Source organism: Bufo bufo, chromosome 8 (genome assembly GCF_905171765.1).
Source record: "Bufo bufo chromosome 8, aBufBuf1.1, whole genome shotgun sequence".
NCBI lineage: Eukaryota > Metazoa > Chordata > Amphibia > Anura > Bufonidae > Bufo > Bufo bufo.
The window spans coordinates 49,747,352-49,769,178 of NC_053396.1; the positions used below are offsets into that span (position 1 = coordinate 49,747,352).

The window sequence follows — 21,827 nt, forward strand, 5'->3', positions numbered from 1 at the left end:
TGTTATCAAATATGGCTGCTCTTCTCCCAGAGGATCAGGGGCCTTAAAGATGAAATAAGGAGGCTAGAAAGGAGATCTCCAGCCTGTTCCTCTTGGAGGCCCTGTCGTCCTTCAGCCTCTTGACCTTCAGCTCTTCTCTGTGTTTCCTCAAGGTCTTCACAATGTTTTCATACTCCTGGAGGTGAGCCATATGCGGGAGCCATAGAGTGAAACTGGCTCATTGAGTTTTATTGCACCCAACCCAGCCTCCACCAGGTCTTGCCCCCCTCCAGGAGGGCTATTGTCCACCATGCTGGACCTGCCAGCGATGGTCACAGCTTATGTGGTAGCCTTGCAGCTACCATGGCTGTCTCCACTCCCAGGGGCTAGAGTGGCGATATCGCTATGACCCCTGCTAGGTCTTCTCGGCCCTGGGGCTGACGATAGTGTAGAGGCTGGTAAATCGCCTCTCCTACCCCACACTGGCCTACTATGGGAGTTAGAATCCTGAGCCTTGGCTGTCTTCATGGACCCACCACCTTCCTGGGAAGAGGCAGGCCCTGGGCTGGGTAGATAAAAAAACAAACCAAAAAAAAAAACTTGGAAATCTCTGATGCACGTAGGAGCTCTCACACACACACAAAACCTTCCTCCGTGGCTGCTGGCACCAGACTTGCCCTTCAATAGATCTTCATTAAAAGATTTAAATTGTAATCATTCCAAATTAATGACAGGGCCTTGAAGTAGTCCAACATTGTTATTTGATGTTACTACCTCCCAGAGTGCTGCCTTCCTTGGATGTGGTAGCAGTTTCTCAGGCTCCCTCAAACCCAGATTCCTCATCGTAGGTGCAAAAAGTACCATCGAAAGTTGATAGGGCAGACATCCAAATATATAGTCGTCACAGGGACATGCGATTGGCCCAAGGTTATCTAGAGTCACGAAAGCGGCCAAGTTGGTCATCCCAACGTGGGACCAGACAGCGCCGGACGACTGGAATGGGTCAGGGGAGAGAAGGGTGAATGGACTCTGGTCCTCATTTGCAGTCAAACCTGGTTTGGGTGCAAAGTCTCTGATGGAAAAAAAAAAATCACTGCCCGAAGCACTGATGTGTGAATGAGGCATAATACATTTTAAAAGTGAAATACCATTAGGTTCATGGTATATATTTTTATTGTTTTAGACTTTAGACTTGGAATATGGAAATAATTTTTTATGCACCCCTTGGGAGGGTAGTTCTTAATGATGAGCATCCTCATCTGTTTACTTCTTCAAAAATCATCCTTTGCAGTCTCCATGTCCTAGAAAAGTCAGCAAGATACAGAGAGGGGAGGAGCTGGATATTCCTGAAGACATAGTCTCATTGATATTATATGATGTGGAAAAGGAGGAAACACAGATTGCAGAAGAAGGGTCTTACACCTGTAGAGCAAGAGAGCGCTATGGTAGAAGAAGTTCCAATGTACACTCACCTAAAGAATTATTAGGAACACCTGTTCTATTTCTCATTAATGCAATTATCTAGTCAACCAATCACATAGCAGTTGCTTCAATGCATTTAGGGGTGTGGTCCTGGTCAAGACAATCTCCTGAACTCCAAACTGAATGTCAGAATGGGAAAGAAAGGTGATTTAAGCAATTTTGAGCGTGGCATGGTTGTTGGTGCCAGACGGGCCGGTCTGAGTATTTCACAATCTGCTCAGTTACTGGGATTTTCACGCACAACCATTTCTAGGGTTTACAAAGAATGGTGTGAAAAGTGAAAAACATCCAGTATGCGGCAGTCCTGTAGGCGAAAATGCCTTGTGGATGCTAGAGGTCAGAGGAGAATGGGCCGACTGATTCAAGCTGATAGAAGAGCAACGTTGACTGAAATAACCGAGGTATGCAGCAAAGCATTTGTGAAGCCACAACACGCACAACCTTGAGGCGGATGGGCTACAGCAGCAGAAGACCCCACCGGGTACCACTCATTTTCACTACAAATAGGAAAAAGAGGCTACAATTTGCACGAGCTCACCAAAATTGGACTGTTAAAGACTGGAAAAATGTTGCCTGGTCTGATGAGTCTCGATTTCTGTTGAGACATTCAAATGGTAGAGTCCGAATTTGGCATAAACAGAATGAGAACATGTATCCATCATGCCTTGTTACCACTGTGCAGGCTGGTGGTGGTGGTGTAATGGTGTGGGGGATGTTTTCTGGGCACACTTTAGGCCCCTTAGTGCCAATTGGGCATCGTTTAAATGCCACGGGCTACCTGAGCATTGTTTCTGACCATGTCCATCCCTTCATGACCACCATGTACCCATCCTCTGATGGCTACTTCCAGCAGGATAATGCACCATGTCACAAAGCTCGAATCATTTCAAATTGGTTTCTTGAACATGACAATGAGTTCACTGTACTAAAATGGCCCCCACAGTCACCAGATCTCAACCCAATAGAGCATCTTTGGGATGTGGTGGAACGGGAGCTTCGTGCCCTGGATGTGCATCCCTTAAATCTCCATCAACTGCAAGATGCTATCCTATCAATATGGGCCAACATTTCTAAAGAATGCTATCAGCACCTTGTTGAATCAATGCAACGTAGAATTAAGGCAGTTCTGAAGGCAAATGAGAAATAGAACAGGTGTTCCTAATAATTCTTTAGGTGAGTGTATATAATGGTGAACTATTGGCTCATTTTCAGGAGATTGCAGGACACAAGCAATAATTTGCATATTGTGCCACACACCTAACCAGCCAAACCCCACACCAGCAACAGCACCCATTTAACTAACATATTATATGGCAGCTACTAGTTTTCAGGCTCCATCCCTTAGGGCTCATGCACACGACCGTGTGCTGGCCGGGCCCGTGCTGCGGACCGCAAATTGCAGTTTGTAATGCACGGGCACCGACCGTGGAGCAGCTGCATGCGGATCGCGGACCCATTCACTTGAATGGGGTCCGCAATCCGCATCTGACGGTCCACACTGCAAAAAAGTAGTGCATGCACTACTACTCCGTAGTGCTTCCGTTGGCTTCCGATCTGTGCCTCCGTTCCGCATCTCCGTGATTGCGGACCCACGGGTCCGCAATCCATGGTACCGGGTGCACACAGCCGATGCCCGTGTATTGTGGACCCCCAGCATGCGACCCACAATAAGGCCACGGCCGGGCAACGGCCGTGTGCATGAGCCCTTATGGCAATAATCCTGTAGCCACGTTTGATCCTTCCACCAGGTTCTGCATCTGGTTTTAACCCCAAGACATTTTTAAAATAAATTACCATTCGGTTCATAGAATATATTTTTGTAGTTTTCATTTTTACACTTGCAATATAGAAATCACTTTTTTTTTTGTTTAAAAGGGATTCATGACTACAGTGTTAAAAAGTGATTCCTGTTCTTTCAGTAGTTTTCCATTTGACAGAACAGAGCCATTTACAATTTTAATGTGTAAATTTTATATTTTCAGTCTGTTTTTTTAACTACTTCACATCTGGGCCATTTGCCCCCTTTCTGACAGAGCCTAATTTTTCAAATCTGACATATCTCACTTTATCTGGTAATAACTTTGGAACGCTTTTACTTATCCAAGCCATTCAGAGATTGTTTTCTCGTGACACATTGTACTTCATGCTAGTCACAAATTTGATTCAATATATTTCACCTTTATTTATGAAAAAATCCCAAATTTACCAAAAATTTAGAAAAATTTTCAATTTTCAAAATTTCTATTTCTCTGCTTTTAAAACAGAAAGTGATACCTCATAAAATATTTATTACTTAAAGAGGACCTTTCACCAGAATAAAACCTCTAAACTGACTATACAGACGTGTAGAGCGGCGCCCAGGGATCCCCCTGCACTTAGCCAGGCTATGAGCTGAGCGCTGTGATTGGCCAGCGCTACAGCATAGGAGAAAGAGACGCTGTCAGGTTCCCCTGGGTGGAGCCTAACTATGAAGATAACAGTAAGTGCAGGGGGATCCCTGGGCGACGCTCTACATGTCTGTATAGTCAGTTTAGAGGTTTTATTCTGGTGAAAGGTCCTCTTTAACATTCCCCATATGTCTACTTTATGTTGGCATCATTTTGGAAATGTCATTTTATTTTTTTAGGACTTTAGAAGGCTTAGAAGTTTAAAAGCAATTCTTAAAATTTTTAAGAAAATTGCCAAAACCCACTTTTTAAGGACCAGTTCAGGTCTGAAGTCACTTTGTGGGGCCTACATAGTGGATACCCCCATAAATGACCCCATTGTAGAAACTACACCCCTCAACTTACTTAAAACCGAGTTTACAAACTTTGTTAACCCTTTAGGCGTTCCACAAGAATTAAAGGAAAATGGAGATCAAATTTTTAAATTTCACTTTTTTGGCAGATTTTCCATTTTAATCCAATTTTTCCTTTAACACATCGATGGTTAACAGCAAAACAAAACTCTATATTTATTACCCAAATTCTGCGGTTTACAGAAACACCCCACATGTGGTCATAAACTGCTGTATGGGCACACGGCAGGGCACAGAAGAAAAGTAGTGCCACATGATTTTTAGATGCCATGTCCCATTTGAAGCCCCCCTGATGCACCCTTACAGTAGAAACTCCCAAGAAGTGACCCTATTTTGGAAACTAGGGGATAAGGTGCCAGTTTTATTGGTACTATTTTTGGGTACATATGATTTTTTGATCCTTAATTAAAACACTTTATGGGGCAAGGTGACAAAAAAATTGGTTGTTTCAGCACAGTTTTTATTTATTTTTACAGCGTTCGCCTGAGGGGTTCAGACAAGTGACATTTTTATAGAGCAGATCGTTACGGACGTGGTGATACCTAATATGTATACTTTTTCTTATTTATTTATAGAGGACCTTTCATCGGTCCAAACATTGTGAACTAAGTATCCTGATATATACAGCAGCGCCCAGGGATCTTATTGCACTTACTATTATCCCTGGGCGCCGCTCCGTTCTCCTGCTATGCCCTCCGGTATGTTCGGGGACTTGGTTATAGTAGGAGGAGACTGCCCTTGTTCTCCTGGGCGTCTCCTTCTCCTAGGCTGTAGCGCTGGCCAATGGCGAAATTTTGTTTTAATTCCTTACTTGCAGAATTTTTTTTTTACATGTGAAACCTTTTTTTTTTTTTAACACTTCATTTTTTTGTGTATACAGCGATCTAGAAGGCAGGGACACCTGGGCACTGTCCCTGCCTTCTCTAAGGGACTGTCCCTGCCTTCTCTTCACTGACAGCGGGCAACCCGATCTGCAGCTGCACGATTAGCATGCAGCTGCAGTTTCTAAATACAGGGAGTGCAGAATTATTAGGCAAGTTGTATTTTTGAGGATTCATTTTATTATTGAACAACAACCATGTTCTCAATGAACCCAAAAAACTCATTAATATCAAAGCTGAATATTTTTGGAAGTAGTTTTTAGTTTGTTTTTAGTTTTAGCTATTTTAGGGGGATATCTGTGTGTGCAGGTGACTATTACTGTGCATAATTATTAGGCAACTTAACAAAAAACAAATATTGGCAATTTTTTATTTTTACCAGTGAAACCAATATAACATCTCAACATTCACAAATATACATTTCTGACATTCAAAAACAAAACAAAAACAAATCAGTGACCAATATAGCCACCTTTCTTTGCAAGGACACTCAAAAGCCTGCCATCCATGGATTCTGTCAGTGTTTTGATCTGTTCACCATCAACATTGCGTGCAGCAGCAACCACAGCCTCCCAGACACTGTTCAGAGAGGTGTACTGTTTTCCCTCCTTGTAAATCTCACATTTGATGATGGACCACAGGTTCTCAATGGGGTTCATATCAGGTGAACAAGGATGCCATGTCATTAGATTTTCTTCTTTTATACCCTTTCTTGCCAGCCACGCTGTGGAGTACTTGGATGCGTGTGATGGAGCATTGTCCTGCATGAAAATCATGTTTTTCTTGAAGGATGCAGACTTCTTCCTGTACCACTGCTTGAAGAAGGTGTCTTCCAGAAACTGGCAGTAGGACTGGGAGTTGAGCTTGACTCCATCCTCAACCCGAAAAGGCCCCACAAGCTCATCTTTGATGATACCAGCCCAAACCAGTACTCCACCTCCACCTTGCTGGCGTCTGAGTCGGACTGGAGCTCTCTGCCCTTTACCAATCCAGCCACGGGCCCATCCATCTGGCCCATCAAGACTCACTCTCATTTCATCAGTCCATAAAACCTTAGAAAAATCAGTCTTGAGATATTTCTTGGCCCAGTCTTGACGTTTCAGCTTGTGTGTCTTGTTCAGTGGTGGTCGTCTTTCAGCCTTTCTTACCTTGGCCATGTCTCTGAGTATTGCACACCTTGTGCTTTTGGGCACTCCAGTGATGTTGCAGCTCTGAAATATGGCCAAACTGGTGGCAAGTGGAATCTTGGCAGCTGCACGCTTGACTTTTCTCAGTTCATGGGCAGTTATTTTGCGCATTGGTTTTTCCACACGCTTCTTGCGACCCTGTTGACTATTTTGAATGAAACGCTTGATTGTTCGATGATCACGCTTCAGAAACTTTGCAATTTTAAGAGTGCTGCATCCCTCTGCAAGATATCTCACTATTTTTGACTTTTCTGAGCCTGTCAAGTCCTTCTTTTGACCCATTTTGCCAAAGGAAAGGAAGTTACCTAATAATTATGCACACCTAATATAGGGTGTTGATGTCATTAGACCACACCCCTTCTCATTACAGAGATGCACATCACCTAATATGCTTAATTGGTAGTAGGCTTTCGAGCCTATACAGCTTTGAGTAAGACAACATGCATAAAGAGGATGATGTGGTCAAAATACTCATTTGCCTAATAATTCTGCACTCCCTGTAGACGTTCAGGAACGTCCATTCAGAAATATAGAACCACCTCCCGGACGTTTTTAGTCTAGTGCAGGGTAGGTGGCTGCTCCCCACGTTCCAGGCCGGGTTTTGGTTTGGGCTATAAAAACCCAGCCAGCAGTCTCAGCTGTGTGGATTATCCTCCACTTCACAGCAAGGCCGAATGCACACGGCCGTGTTCCGCGGCCGAGAGCGGTCCGTGGTATGCCGGGCTGGATTCCTGTTCATGTTTAATAATGTTACTATTAAGGGCTCATTCAGACGGCCATATGCTATCCGCAAAAATGTGGATCAGTTTTTTGCAGATTAGATGCTGACCCATTCACTTCTATGGGGCCCTTTTCTATTCCACGGTTCTGCAAAACAAATGAAACATGTCCTATACTTGTCCGTGAAAATCAGGACATGGCCCCATTGAAGTCTATGGGTCCACAAAAATACTGAATGCTATCTGTTTTTTTTACGGACTTGCTGTACTGTCCGCAAAAATACTGATCCGCATTTTTGCGGATAGCATACAGCCGCCTGAATGAGGCCTGAGGGACCATTCACACGTCCGTAAGTGTTCTGCGGATCCACAAATAACAGATCCGCAAAACACAGACACTGGCAATGTGCATTCCGCAATTTGTGGACCGCACATCGCCGGCACTATAATAGAAAATGCCTAATCTTGTCCGCAATTGCGAGCAAGAATAGGACATGTTCTATTTTTTTGCTGAAACTGAAGCACGGATCCCATTTTGCGGACATGTGAATGGACCCTAAAAGATATCCCTCAAAATGTTTTTGACTCATTATAACACATTCCATCTGTGTATCACACCTATCGATAGCACACCTATACCAGTCCTTTAAAAGGACTTTTGCGGCCCTATTAGCTAGCGTTTGGTGTCCCTAACAGTCTGTCTCTGCTCCACACAGCAACCTCTCCCTACACTAGCAAAAGACTGAATGTAAAATGGTGGCCAGATCAGGTTTATTTATAAGGTAGGGGGTGTGCCCATGTGCTGAAACTTCTCAATTGGCTGTCCTGTACCACCTGATGGATGTGTCATGGGTCAAAGTTCTACACAATGTAAAAGAATATGGTCGGTGCGAATATCGTCATATGTTCGCATGTTCGGCGAATAGCGATAGCGAACATGCAAAGTTCGCCGCAAAACGACCACCGGGCGAACTGCAAGGCCATCTCTATTTATTGGTACCATTTTTGTGTTACGTACGACTTTATGATCATAGTCTATTCTGTTTATTGTTTTTTTGGTGGACTTTATGTGGAACTATTCATTTCAATGGGCCCGCAAATTTTTTTAAAAAATGTATATAGAACATGTCCTATTATTGTCCATATTAAGGACAAGGATAGCTGTTCCTTTCCACAAAATACAGAATGTGTATGGACGTCATCTGTATTTTTTGTGAATTCGTGTTTTGTGGACCGCAACAGCGAGGTCTGTTTTTATTTTTATTTTTTCCATAAAGCCAATCAGCGCTGAATAAATTTGTTTTGTGGACGGAGGGGTAGTGTGAGTTGTTCTTCCAAGAGGATGTTGACACCGGACATGACACCCAATCGTCTCAGTGGGGGAGGGGGTGGAAGGAACTGGCTCCTCAGGCATGCTGGCCAGAATGGCAACCTGTATGCTCGCTTATGCGGTGACAAGAGGATCAGTGACATCAAGCAGTCTGATGATAACTAGATACCCATGCTTTTAGACCCTCACTATCAAGGAAAAATGGGGGAATGTTTTCCTCCCTCTTAAAGGGCAGACAAGTTAAGTTATAACCAGGAAAAATGTGTACTCAGTTTGCCACAGCTTACGACGAGCAGATGCCTACCACCACTGTGTCTGAAACACAGTGGGGTAACAGTGACCTCCACAGTACCAAGTCCCCTTAATAGTGATTTCCACAATAACCCACCCCTTAACAGTGACCTCTACAGTGCCCCATTTTCTTAACATTGACCTCCATAGCAGACAGTCCCATTAACCTTGACCTCCACAGCGCTCCACTCCCTTAATGGTGTTATCCACAGCACCCTGCCCCTTTAGAGGTGACCTATAGCAGTGGAGAAAAATGGCTGGGTTGTTGGGGAAACCTAGTGTAAAACTGTGTCGAGACTAAATGACCTGCGAGCTTCTATTGGCTGATAAGGGTCATGTGAACGTGTGTATGGCAGTTAGAATGTGAGTGAAGCTGCGAGCTCCTATTGGCTAATATATTTCTTGGGAATATCTCAGGAACAGTACGTTCTAGAGAGCCGAGATCTGGTCTAAAACCTTCCTATGACACCTGATGTAACTATGTGCCAAATTTTGTGCAGATTGGTCCAGTTATTTGGATAATAATAAATAATGATAAATAAATAATAAATAATAAATAAAATAATTAATATTAATAATTATAATACACAGTGCCCCCTTTACACTGACCTACACAGTGGCCTGCCCCTTAACAGTGACCTGGCCCCTTAAGTCACCTCACAATGCCCTGCCCCCTTAAAGTAACATCTACAGGACCCCATCGCTTAACTGACCTGCACAGCGGCCCGCCCCCCTATCAGTGACCTCTACAGCACCTCGCCACCTTAACATTGATGTCCACAGTGGCCCGCAGCCTTTACAGTGACCCTTCACAGCAATCTAATCCTTAAAAGTGACCTTGACAGAGCCCTGCCCCCTTAACAGTGAACCCCCCCACAGCGGCCCTCCCCTTAACATTGACCTGTAAAGTGCCCCTCCCTTTTAACAGTGACCCCCCCCACTGCACCATGCCCCCTTAATATAAGACCTCCACAGCATCCTGCCCCCTTAAAATGTGACATCCGTAGCAACTCTCCCCTTAACAGTGACCTCTAACAGTGAAGAAAAATGGCTGAGTAGTTATGGAAACCTGGTGTAACTATGTCCAGACTGAAGGACCTGCGAGTATCTATTGGCTGATAAGTGTCATGTGAACGTGTGTATGGCAGTTAAAATGAGTGAAGCTGCGAGCTCCTATTGGCTAAAACAGTTTTTGGGATTATTTCAGGAACGGTACGTCCTAGAGAGCTGAGACCCGATCTAAAACCTTCCCGGGCAGCTGATGTACCTATGTGCCAAATATGGTGCAGATCGGTCCAGTTTTTCGGCCGTGCATAAAGAACAGGCAGACAACAGAAATATAAAAAAAAAATCTAACGCAACACTTTCGGTTTTGCTCCCATTTTGCATGAACTGAACTCAAAGATCTGAAACATTTTCTACATGCACAAAAGACCCATTACTCTCAAATATTGTTCACAATTCTGTGTTAGTGAGCACTTCTCCTTTGCCGAGATAATCCATCCCACCTCACAGGTGTGGCATATCAAGGTGCTGATTAGACAGAATGAATATTTCACAGGTGTGCCTTAGACTGCCCACAATAAAAGGCCATTTTGAAATGTACTGTGTGATCAAACTGCACAATGCAATTGGCATGCTGACTGCAGGAATGTTGCCCATACAATGAATGTTCATTTCTCTACCATAGGCAGTCTCCAACCGGCCTCACATCCTCAGACCACGTGTAACCACACCAGCCCAGGAACTCAACATCCAGCATGTTCACCTCCATGATCGTCCGAGACCAGCCACACGGACATCTGCAGCAAGAATCGGTTTGCATAACCAAATAATTTCTGCACAAACTGTCAGAAACTGTCTCAGGGAAGCTCATCCGCATGCTCGTCATCCTCATCGGGGTCTGGACCTGACTGCAGTTCGTCATCGAAACCGACTTGAGTGGGCAAATGTTCACATTCGATGGCGTCTGGCACATTGGAGAGGCGTTCTGTTCACGGATGAGTCACGGTTTTCACTGTTCAGGGCAGATGGCAGACAGCGTGTGTGGCGTCATGTGGGTGAGCGGTTTGCTGACGTCATGGATCGTTGTGGATCGAGTGGCCCATGGTGGCAGTGGGTTTATGGTATGGGCAGGTGTATGTTATGGACAATAAGCATTTTATTGATGGCATTTTGAATGCACAGAGATACCGTGACGAGATCCTGAGGCCCATTGTTGTGCCATTCATCCACGACCATCACCTCATGTTGCAGCATGATAATGCACGGCCCCATATTGCAAGGATCTGTACACAATTCCTGGAAGCTGAAAACATCCCAGTTCTTGCATGGCCAGCATACTCACCGGACATGTCACCCATTGAGCATGTTTGGGATGCTCTGGATCGGCATATACGACAGCGTGTTCCAGTTCCTGCCAATATTCTGCAACTTCACACAGCTATTGAAGAGGAGTGGACCAAAATTCCACAGGCCACAATCAATCAACTCTATGCGACGGAGATGTGTTGCACTGTGTGAGGCAAATGGTGGCCACACCAGATACTGACTGGTTTCCCCCCCCCCCCCCCAAGTAAGGCAAAACTGTGCACATTTCAGAGTGGTCTTTTATTGTGGACAGTCTAAGGCACATCTGTGCAATATTCATGCTGTCTAATCTGCACCTTGATATGCCACAGCTGTGAGGTGGGATGGCTTATATCGGAAAAGGAGAAGTGCTCACTAACACAGATTTAGACAGATTTGTGAACAATATTTGAGAGGAATGGGTCTTTTGGGTATGTACAAAATGTTTCAGATCTTTGAGTTCAGCTCATGCAAAATTGGAGCAAAACTGAAAGTGTTACGTTTATATTTTTGCTTATATATACAGTACAGACCAAAAGTTTGGACACACCTTCTCATTCAAAGAGTTTTCTTTATTTTCATGACTATGAAAATTGTAGATTCACACTGAAGGCATCAAAACTATGAATTAACACATGTGGAATTATATTCATAACAAAGTGTGAAACAACTGAAAATATGTCATATTCTAGATTCTTCAAAGTAGCCACCTTTTGCTTTGATTACTGCTTTGCACACTCTTGGCATTCTCTTGATGAGCTTCAAGAGGTAGTCCCCTGAAATGGTTTTCACTTCACAGATGTGCCCTGTCAGGTTTAATAAGTGGGATTTCTTGCCTTATAAATGAGGTTGGGACCATCAGTTGCGTTGAGGAGAAGTCAGGTGGATACACAGCTGATAGTCCTACTGAATAGACTGTTAGAATTGGTATTATGGCAAGATAAAAGCAGCTAAGTAAAGAAAAACGAGTGGCCATCATTACTTTAAGAAATGAAGGTCAGTCAGCCGAAAAACAGGGAAAACTTTGAAAGTAAGGGCTATTTGACCATGAAGGAGAGTGATGGGGTGCTGCACCAGATGACCTGGCCTCCACAGTCACCGGACCTGAACCCAATCGAGATGGTTTGGGGTGAGCTGGACCGCAGAGTGAAGGCAAAAGGGCCAACAAGTGCTAAGCATCTCTGGGAACTCCTTCAAGACTGTTGGAAGACCATTTCAGGGGACTACCTTTTGAAGCTCATCAAGAGAATGCCAAGAGTGTGCAAAGCAGTAATCAAAGCAAAAGGTGGCTACTTCGAAGAACCTAGAATATGAAATATTTTCTGTTGTTTCACACTTGTTTGTTATGTATATAATTCCACATGTGTTAATTCATAGTTTTGATGCCTTTATAGTCATGAAAATAAAGAAAACTCTTTGAATGAGAAGGTGTGTCCAAACTTTTGGTCTGTACTATATATATATATATACATACACACACACACAATTACATACATACATACATACATACATACATACATACATAAACCCCCCACATACAGTGCTGCCCATAATTATTCACAGGGCTTTTTTTCTCAGAGAAAAGGTGGTGGAACTCACCCCCCCCCTCCCCTGGCCATGCCCCTACCCACCTCTAGGACCGCCCCCTAAAACCACCCCTTTAGAGAACAGGGATGCAAGTAAAATTTGGGGGGCTATAAAAGTCCAGCCCAGCAAAGAAACCCCCCAGATGGGGATGGCACTGTTAATGGGGGATCTGGGGATGGCACTGTTAATGGGGGATCTGGGGATGGCATCCACAGATCCCCCATCCTATAACAGTGCCATCCACAGCCCCCCCCCCCCACCCCATAACAGTGCCATCCACAGACCCCCTTTAACAGTGCCATCCACAGACCCCCCCCACCCCATAACAGTGCCATCCACAGACCCCCCCACACCCCATAACAGTGCCATCCACAGACCCCCCCCACCCCATAACAGTGCCATCCACAGAACCCCCCCACACCCCATAACAGTGCCATCCACAGACCCCCCCTTAACAGTGCCATCCACAGACCCCCCCACCACATAACAGTGCCATCCACAGACCCCCCCACCCCATAACAGTGCCATCCACAGACCCCCCCCCACCCCTTAACAGTGTCATCCACAGACCCCCCATTGCCTCTCCAGTACAGTTATAAAATGTGTAATTCAATTAATAATGATTCATGCTGCCCCCTCTGTAGTATAACATTCAATATATCCTACTCACAGGGCTACTGTTATATCGTAATGCAGGCCGGCTGGGCAGACGAGCGGCAGAGTGACTGCCTGCGCCGCCTGCTTCATTCATAAAGTAGGCCGGGCAGGCACGTGACGTCAGTCAGTCACTCTGCCGCTCATCCCGGCCGGCCTGCATTACGATATAACAGTAGCCCTGTGAGTAGGATATATTGAATGTTATACTACAGAGGGGGCAGCATGAATCATTATTAATTGAATTACACATTTTATAACTGTACTGGAGCGGCGGGGCCGGAGCACAGTGAACGCACCGGCCCCCAGCTCCTCCTCCCAGTCCCTCCCCGCTGATACATCGCAGCCTGCGATGCTGGAGCATGGCAGGCTGTGATGTCAAAAGGTGGCGGAACGCCGTTCCGGTGCATTCCGCCAGAAAAAAAGCCCTGATTATTCATACCCCTGGCAAATTTTTACTTAAAGTTACTTTTATTCAACCAGCAAGTAATTTTTTGACGGGAAATGACATAGGTGTCTCCCAAAAGATAATAAGACGATGTACAAGAGGCATTGTTGTGGAAAAAAAAAACATTTCTCAGCTTTTATTTACATTTGAGCAAAAAATACAAGATGTTCCGCACTGTGGAAAATCTCAGAGGATGTGGTTAGAAGCCAAAAGTGACACCTGTGCTGGCCAGGAGGATAGTTAGAGAGGTGAAAAAGAATCCAAGGATCCCCACGAATCTGGGCTCTGCTGGTGGCAATGTCTCAAGGCAGACAATCCAACGGACACTGCACACTGCTGGGTTCCACGGATGCAGACCAAGGAGGACGCCACTTCTCCAGATAAGGCACACAAAAGGTCGCTTGGCCTTTGCAAAAGCTCATCTGGACAAAGAAGAAGACTTCTGGTCTTCTGTGTTATGGTCAGATGAAACAAAAATTGAATTGTTTGGTCACAATGATGTTTCCTTCCTTTGGCGTAAAAAAAGAGAAGCCTTCAACCCAAAGAACACCATCCCCACTGTCAAACATGGTGGTGGGAACCTAATGCTTTGGGGGTGTTTTTCAGACAATGGACCAGGGAACCTAATCACAGTAAACGGCACCATAAAAAAAAGAGCAATCCATGAGGATTCTCAATGACAACATCAGGCAGTCTGCAGAGAAACTTGGCCTTGGGCACCAGTGGACATTTCAGCATGACAATGACCCAAAACACACAGCAAAAGTGGTGAAGAAATGGTTAGCAGACAACAACATTAACGTTTTGGAGTGGCCCAGCCAGAGTCCAGACTTGAATCCAATTGAGAATCTGTGGAGGCAGCTAAAGATCAGGGTGATGGCAAGAAGACCCTCCAACCTGAAAGATTTGGAGCTCATTGCTAAAGATGAATGGGCAAACATACCTGTGGAGACATGCAAAAAGCTGGTCTGCAATTATAGGAAGCGTTTGATTTCTGTAATAGTCAATAAAGGCTTTTCTATTGATTATTGAGAAGGGTATGAATAATTTTGGACTGGACACTTTTTGCTCAAATGTAAATAAAAGCTGAGAAATGTTTTTTTTTCCACAATAATGCCTCTTGTACATCGTCTTATTATTTTGGGAGACACCTATGTCATTTCCCGTCCAAAAATTACTTGCTGGTTGAATAAAAGTAACTTTGTCAAAATTTGCCTGGGGTATGAATAATTATGGGCAGCACTGTATATACACACACACTAGCAGAAGGACCCAGCTTCGCACTGGTATATTTCATCTATTTCATTTAATGTTTCTGTGTGTTGTTCAAAGATATCAACAGTATCCCCCATAAGAGTGACCCCTACAGCACCTCACCCCTTAACACTGACCCCACCCACAGTGCCCCGCCTCTTTAAAATGGGACGTCCACAGCACCCCACCCCCTTGACAGTGACCTTCACAGGGGCCCACTCCTTAACACTGACCTCCATAGTAGACCATCCTCTTAACTGCGACCTCCACCATTCCTTGCTCCCTTAACAGAGACCTCCACAGTACCCCGCTCCATTAACAGTGACCTCACAGTACCCTGCTGCCTTAAGAGTGACCTTCACAACAGCCGTCTCACAACAGCCGTCCCTTTATTAGTGACCTCCACAGTACCCCATCTCCTTAACAGTGATTTCCACAATAACCCAACCCCTTAACAGTGACCTCCACAGCAGCTGTCCCTTTTAACAGTAACTGCTACAGTACCCCGCTCCCTTAACAGTGACATCTACAGCACTAATAGAAGATAGATAGAGATTATATATATCTAATATATAAAGCTGAGTGTATGTATGTCCGCTAAAGGAATCCGCACCGTTGCATTTACAATCAAAATATTTTGTACAGCCGCCTCCTGTGACTCCGGGAACATCATAGACTATGTTTTGAGAGGAAATGTTCATCCCGCGCTTCCCAATTATTTGCACAAAAAATACGCTTAGTAACCTAACTGCCAAACTACAGGAGCCATTGTCTGTTGTGGCAGTTAGCCTGGAAATTCATCAGGTTTCATATAGCAGCCAATCACAGCTCAGCTTCTATTTTGCTACAGGTCATTAATATGAGCTCTGATTGGTTGCTATAGGCAACGAAGGGCATTCTAAGTATAAGACCGCTTGTGTGTGAGTTAATATGATTTCCATTGCTGGGGTTGCATGGGTACATCCCCCCCTCCCCCCCCCCCCCCCCCCTTTGCTGGTCTCTATATTGGTGAACATCTTGGGGCTGCCGGGGGAGGAGGGAAGGGTGGTTAGGGGAGAGGCAAGGAGATGGCGAGACAGGGTACAGGGAAAAAGTCAAAGGGACAATCGGAGCTGAACACTTTGGTCTCTCCAATGCCCAAAAGAATTGAAAGTTCAAGGCAGCTCCTTTTGACTAATATGCATGGACAGATCAGCCCCACAAAGAAAAAGAAAGAAGATGGGTCTTTAGATCAAGAGGGAGAAGTTCTTCTGAGGGAAAATTCTGGCCTTGTGCTATCTGAGGAGGGCTCGCAGTCAGGGGAGAGAGGCAAAAAACTGATAAACGAGGTGGAAAAAAAATACCCCAGAGCAGGCTCCAAGCCTGCAAGATATATTTCAAGAAATAAAAAAATTTAATCTGGCGATACAGGACCTCTCTCTCCAGACTGGGAACATTAGGGAGTCGGTGGGACTCCTTAGGGCGGATGTACAAAAATATAAAGATAGGTTGATGGAAGTGGAAAAAAGGACATCAGATGTGGAAGACTTTATGCAGACTGTAGCCAAAGAAAATACATTTTTAATGGCAGAAAAGAAGGAACTAAAAAACAAATTACTGTATTTAGACAACAGTTCTAGGATGGTTAATCTGAGATGCCTTGGAATCCCAGAAGGCGCGGAGGGGCAAGACCCCCGCGCCTTCATACAAACATGGTTGATAGAACAACTGGGCCAGGGCATCTCCGATTACAAAAACTTTGTGGAAAGGGCAAATAGGATATCGGCAAAGATACCCCCCCCAGGAACAAGACTGAGAGTAATGATGATAAATTTTTGATCGGTTAGAGATAAGGAGGAGATATTGCATAGGGTAAGGAGGAGGGGGAGGCTGGAATATTTAGATACAACAATAATGGTGTTTCCTGACTACGCAAAAGAAACGGTAAATGAAAGAAGCCGATTCCTTGAAGTGAAAAAACTATTGCGATCAAAGAATGTGAAATACTCGATGTTGTTCCCGGCCAAGTTGAGGCTAGAATGGGAAAATAAAACATGTTTTTTTGATTCACCAGAAGCGGCTGGAGAGTGGGTCAGAGATAAGATCGAGAGTTGAGTAGGAACAGGGCTGGGCGGGTAACGAGAGGGGGAATGCTAAGTTAGAGAACCAGGGTTTAGCCTATTTAGAGGCTGTAGAGGTCACTGTTAAAGGGGCAGGCCATTGTGGAGGTCACTGTGGGGTGGGTCAGGGTTAAGGGATGAGAAGGGAGGCTGCGGAGTTCACCGTTAAGGGGGTGGGGTGCTTTAAAGGTCACTCTTATGGGGGATACTGTCTATCTTTTAACGACACACAGAAACATTAAATTAAATAGATGAAATATACTCATGCAAAGCCGGGTCCTTCTACTAATTATATATATTATATCTATCTATGATAAGAGATATACTAGCAGGATGACATGGCTCTGCACAGGATGACATGGCTCTGTTTGTTTGTGTTGTTAAAAGATACAGTATCCCCCATAACTGTGACCTTTACAGCACTCCGCCCCTTAACAGTGACCTCCACAGCATCCCATCCCTTTACACTGACCCCCACAATGCCCCGCCCCCTTAAAGTGTGACCTCCACAGCGCCGCCCCTTTAACAGTCACCTTCACAGTACCCCACCCCCTTAAGTTACCAATCCTGGTGCCGGCTTCCTCACTGTGACGTAGTTGCGGCCTTCACTCACTGCGCCTGCGCCGAATACAGAGGTGAACGGCGCAGGTGCAGGATTTCCTCAACGATGCATGGAACTTGGGCATCAATCAAGAGGACGGGCAGAACGGAGGACCTGGGCGGGATAAAGGGTGAGTGGACTGAGCCTGTAGGTGCTGAATCTATGCCCACATAGCACCTAGAGGCTCATTAGCATATTATGAAAGTGCTTATTTTATCAGAACGGCTGCAGGGACAAATCTAAAAAACACACTGTTATGTAGTGCTGACATAAACTCTGATGGTAGAAACCCTTTAACAGTGACCTCCACAGCAGCTGCCCCTTTAATAGTGAACGCCACAATCCCCTGCCCCGTAACAGTAACCTCTACAGTGCCCACCTATTTATTAGTGACCTCCACAGTACCCCGCCCCCTAAACCGTGTCATCAACAGCTTTCTGCCCCTTTAAAAGGTAACATAGTAACATAGTACATAACATAGTACATAAAGCCTAAAAAATACATTTGTCCATCCAGTTCGGCCTGTCATCCTGCAAGTTGATCCAGAGGAAGGCAAAAAAAAAATACTGTGAGGTAGAAGCCAATTTTCCCCACTTTAGGGGAATAAAAAATTCCTTCCCGACTCCAATCATGCAATCAGAATAACTCCCTGGATCAACGACCCCTCTCTAGTAGCTATAGCCTGTAATATTATTACACTCCAGAAATACATCCAGGCCCCTCTTGAATTCCTTTATTGTACTCACCATCACCACCTCCTCAGGCAGAGAGTTCCATAGTCTCACTGCTCTTACCATAAAGAATCCTTTTCTATGTTTGTGTACAAACCTTCTTTCCTCTAGACGCAGAGGATGTCCCCTCGTCACAGTCACAGTCCTGGGGATAAATAGATGATGGGATAGATCTCTGTACTGACCCCTGATATATTTATACATAGTAATTAGATCTCCCCTCAGTCGTCTTTTTTCTAAAGTGGATAACCCTAATTTTGGATAATCTTTCAGGGTACTGTAGTTGCCCCATTCCAGTTATTACTTTAGTTGCCCTCCACTGGACCCTCTCCAGCTCTGCTATGTCTGCCTTGTTCACTGGAGCCAAGAACTGTACACAGTACTCCATGTGTGGTCTGACTAGCGATTTGTAAAGTGGTAGGATTATGTTCTCATCACGGGCATCTATGCCCCTTTTGATGCAACCCATTATCTTATTGGCCTTGGCAGCAGCTGCCTGACACAGGTTTTTGCAGCTTAGTTTGCTGTTTTATTAAATTTCCTAGATCCTTTTCCATGTCAGTGTTACCGAGTGTTTTATCATTTAGTATGTACGGGAGACTTGCATTATTCCTTCCCATGTGCATAACTTTACATTTGTCAGTGTTAAACCTCATCTGCCACTTATCTGCCCAAGCCTCCAATCTATCCAGATCCCTCTGTAGTAGTATACTGTCCTCTTCAGTGTAAATTACTTTACACAGTTTAGTGTCATCTGCGAAAATTGATATTTTACTATGCAAGCCTTCTACAAGATCATTAATAAATATATTGAAGAGAATAGGGCCCAATACTGACCCCTGAGGTACCCCACTAGTGACAGTGACCCAATCTGAGTGTGTACCGTTAATAACCACCCTCTGTTTTCTATCATTGAGCCAGTTACTTACCCACATACAGACTTTTTCTCCCAGTCCAAGCATTCTCATTTTATATACTAACCTTTTATGTGGTACAGTGTCAAATGCTTTGGAGAAGTCCAGATATACGACATCCATTGATTCGCTGCTGTCAAGTCTAGAACTTACCTCCTCATAGAAACTGATTAAATTAGTTTGGCATGACCTATCCCTCACGAAGCCATGCTGATATGGCGTTATTTGCTTATTTCCGTTGAGATGCTCTAAGATAGCATCTCTCAGAAAACCTTCAAACAGTTTACCCACAACAGATGTTAAACTTACTGGCCTATAGTTTCCAGGCTCTGTTTTTGGACCCTTTTTGAATATTGGCACCACATTTGCCATGCGCCAATCCTGTGGGACATTCCCTGTCAGTATAGAGTCTGCAAATATCAGAAATAAGGGTCTGGCTATGACATTACTTAATTCCCTTAGGATACGGGGGTGTATGCCATCCGGTCCTGGAGATTTGTCTATTTTAATCTTTCCGCTGTTGTACTTCTTCCTGGGTCAGACAAGACACTTTTAATGGGGAATTTATTTTTACATTCTGCATGTCATCTGACAATTTATTTTCCATTTAACAGCTTTGCTTTCTCCTCATCACTCTCTGCGACTCCTCCCTCATTACTCTTTAAAGGGCCGACACTTTCAGATTTATACTTTTTAACATTTATATAATTGAAGAACATTTTCGGGTTAGTTTTACTCTCTTTGGCAATTAATCTCTCGGTCTCTAGTTTGGCCGCTTTTATTTGTTTTTTACATGTTCTATTTTTTTCCTTATAGTTTTTCAGTGCTTCCGTGCTACCCTCCTGTTTTAGTGTTTTATATGCTTTCTTTTTGTCATTTATTGCTTTCTTTACAGTTCTGTTTATCCACATTGGTTTCTTTTTGTTCCTTAACCTTTTATTCCCATACTGTATGTACATCTCACAATGAGATTTTAGGATGCTTTTAAAGATATCCCATTTCTTGGCTGTATTTTTATTTTTGAAGACTTTGTCCCAGTTAGTTAGGCCTATGGCCTCTCTTAGTTGGCTAAATTTAGCTTTTTTGAAGTTTAGTATTTTTGTTCCTCCATGTAGAAACGCTCTTTTGAATGATAATTCGAAGGTTATTACTTTATGGTCACTATTTCCCAGGTGTCTCCCAACCTGCACGTCTGTTGTTCTGTCAGGTGACCGTGAAGAAAAATGGCAGTGAAGAAAAATTGCTGGATTGTTATGGAAACCTGGTGTAAAACGGTGTGTATGTGGAGACTGACGGATCTGAGTGCTTTTATTGGCTGATAAGGGTCATGTGACCTAGAGCAGGGATCAGCAACCTCCGGCACTCCAGCTGTTCTGAAACTACAACTGCCAGAATCCTTCTTCCACTTCTATGGGAAATATAAGAACAGCCCAGTAAGTTTAAATGCAGCTGGAGTGCCAAAGGTTGCTGATCCCTGTCCTAGAGAGCTGAGACCCGGTCTAAAACTTTCCCAGACACCTGATGTACCTATGAGCCAAATTCGGTGCAGATCGGTCCATCGACTGTGCATAAAGAACAGAGAATTCAATGTATAATTTTATTTTTGTCACTTATTATTGATTGACATAAATTTAGGATCATGATAGATTGTACTTTGCACAATTCTCATTCACATTGTGAATATGATAAGTAGGTGGGCTATATAATGATTTGTATTTTCAGGAGTGTGCATTCCGCTATGGACGTCATTTTTGCTGGGCTGTTCATTTTGGGTACCGATGCCGTTATTTCAGGCGGGTGACGCTGCGTTCCACTGTGGAGGGCATTTTTTGATATTTTCCTGCTTGTTTAGGGCTGGGCTCCCATATCATTTCTGGCTTTTGTATAAATATCTGTAACATCCACAATCTCTAATGATTTGTATCTTTCTATATATGAGTGTTCTTTACATGTGTGCCCAAGATTGCCCGATCGTTCCTCCCTTGCATGCCGAGGCGGGTGACCAGGTTCAGGTTTAGTACTGTGGAACTTGTGTCACCATGAATATGGGGGCTCGTTTGGTATTCGCTTAAGCTGTTCAAAATAAGATTTTAGCAAAACGGTTGCAACAATTAAAGAAAATGACCCAGCATTCCGCTAAGGGGCTCTGTCACAACTGTATGTTGCCTTTAATTAGGACACCATAAAACTGGTGACAGACTCCCTTTCACAGCAATTTCTTACCTGATTGGTTCTTGCTTTATCTGGACCCAACGCCAACAGTGAGAAAACAAGTGGAACATTGTCCAGTGCCTGTCAAAAGAGGGACAATCTGTGGTCAATATACAGTTGTTTGAAAGTAATTTAACCCATAGGACACCAGCACCATTACTTGAGTTTCAGCGCCATACAGGTACGGCAGGTTGATTGGGTGGGTGCAGGAGCTGCACCCGCCTGATCAGGGGACGGGCCCAGCCGTCACTGATAGTTCAATGCAGTACAATACAGCATGTATTTATTATTTTATTTAGTTATTTATTTA

At 44.2% G+C, this 21,827-nt stretch overlaps 1 protein-coding gene across 1 annotated transcript in view; it reads right to left on the reverse strand.

Annotated features, from left to right (window-relative positions):
- The window catches only part of ARL13A (ADP ribosylation factor like GTPase 13A), a 101,151-nt gene extending 79,563 nt beyond the window's left edge, over positions 1 to 21,588 (reverse strand). Inside the window, exon 1 of the mRNA XM_040406283.1 lies at positions 21,530 to 21,588. Coding sequence (XP_040262217.1) covers positions 21,530 to 21,588 — 59 coding nt within the window. The remainder of the gene's footprint in view (positions 1 to 21,529) is intronic.
- Positions 21,589 to 21,827: the final 239 nt, after the last annotated feature.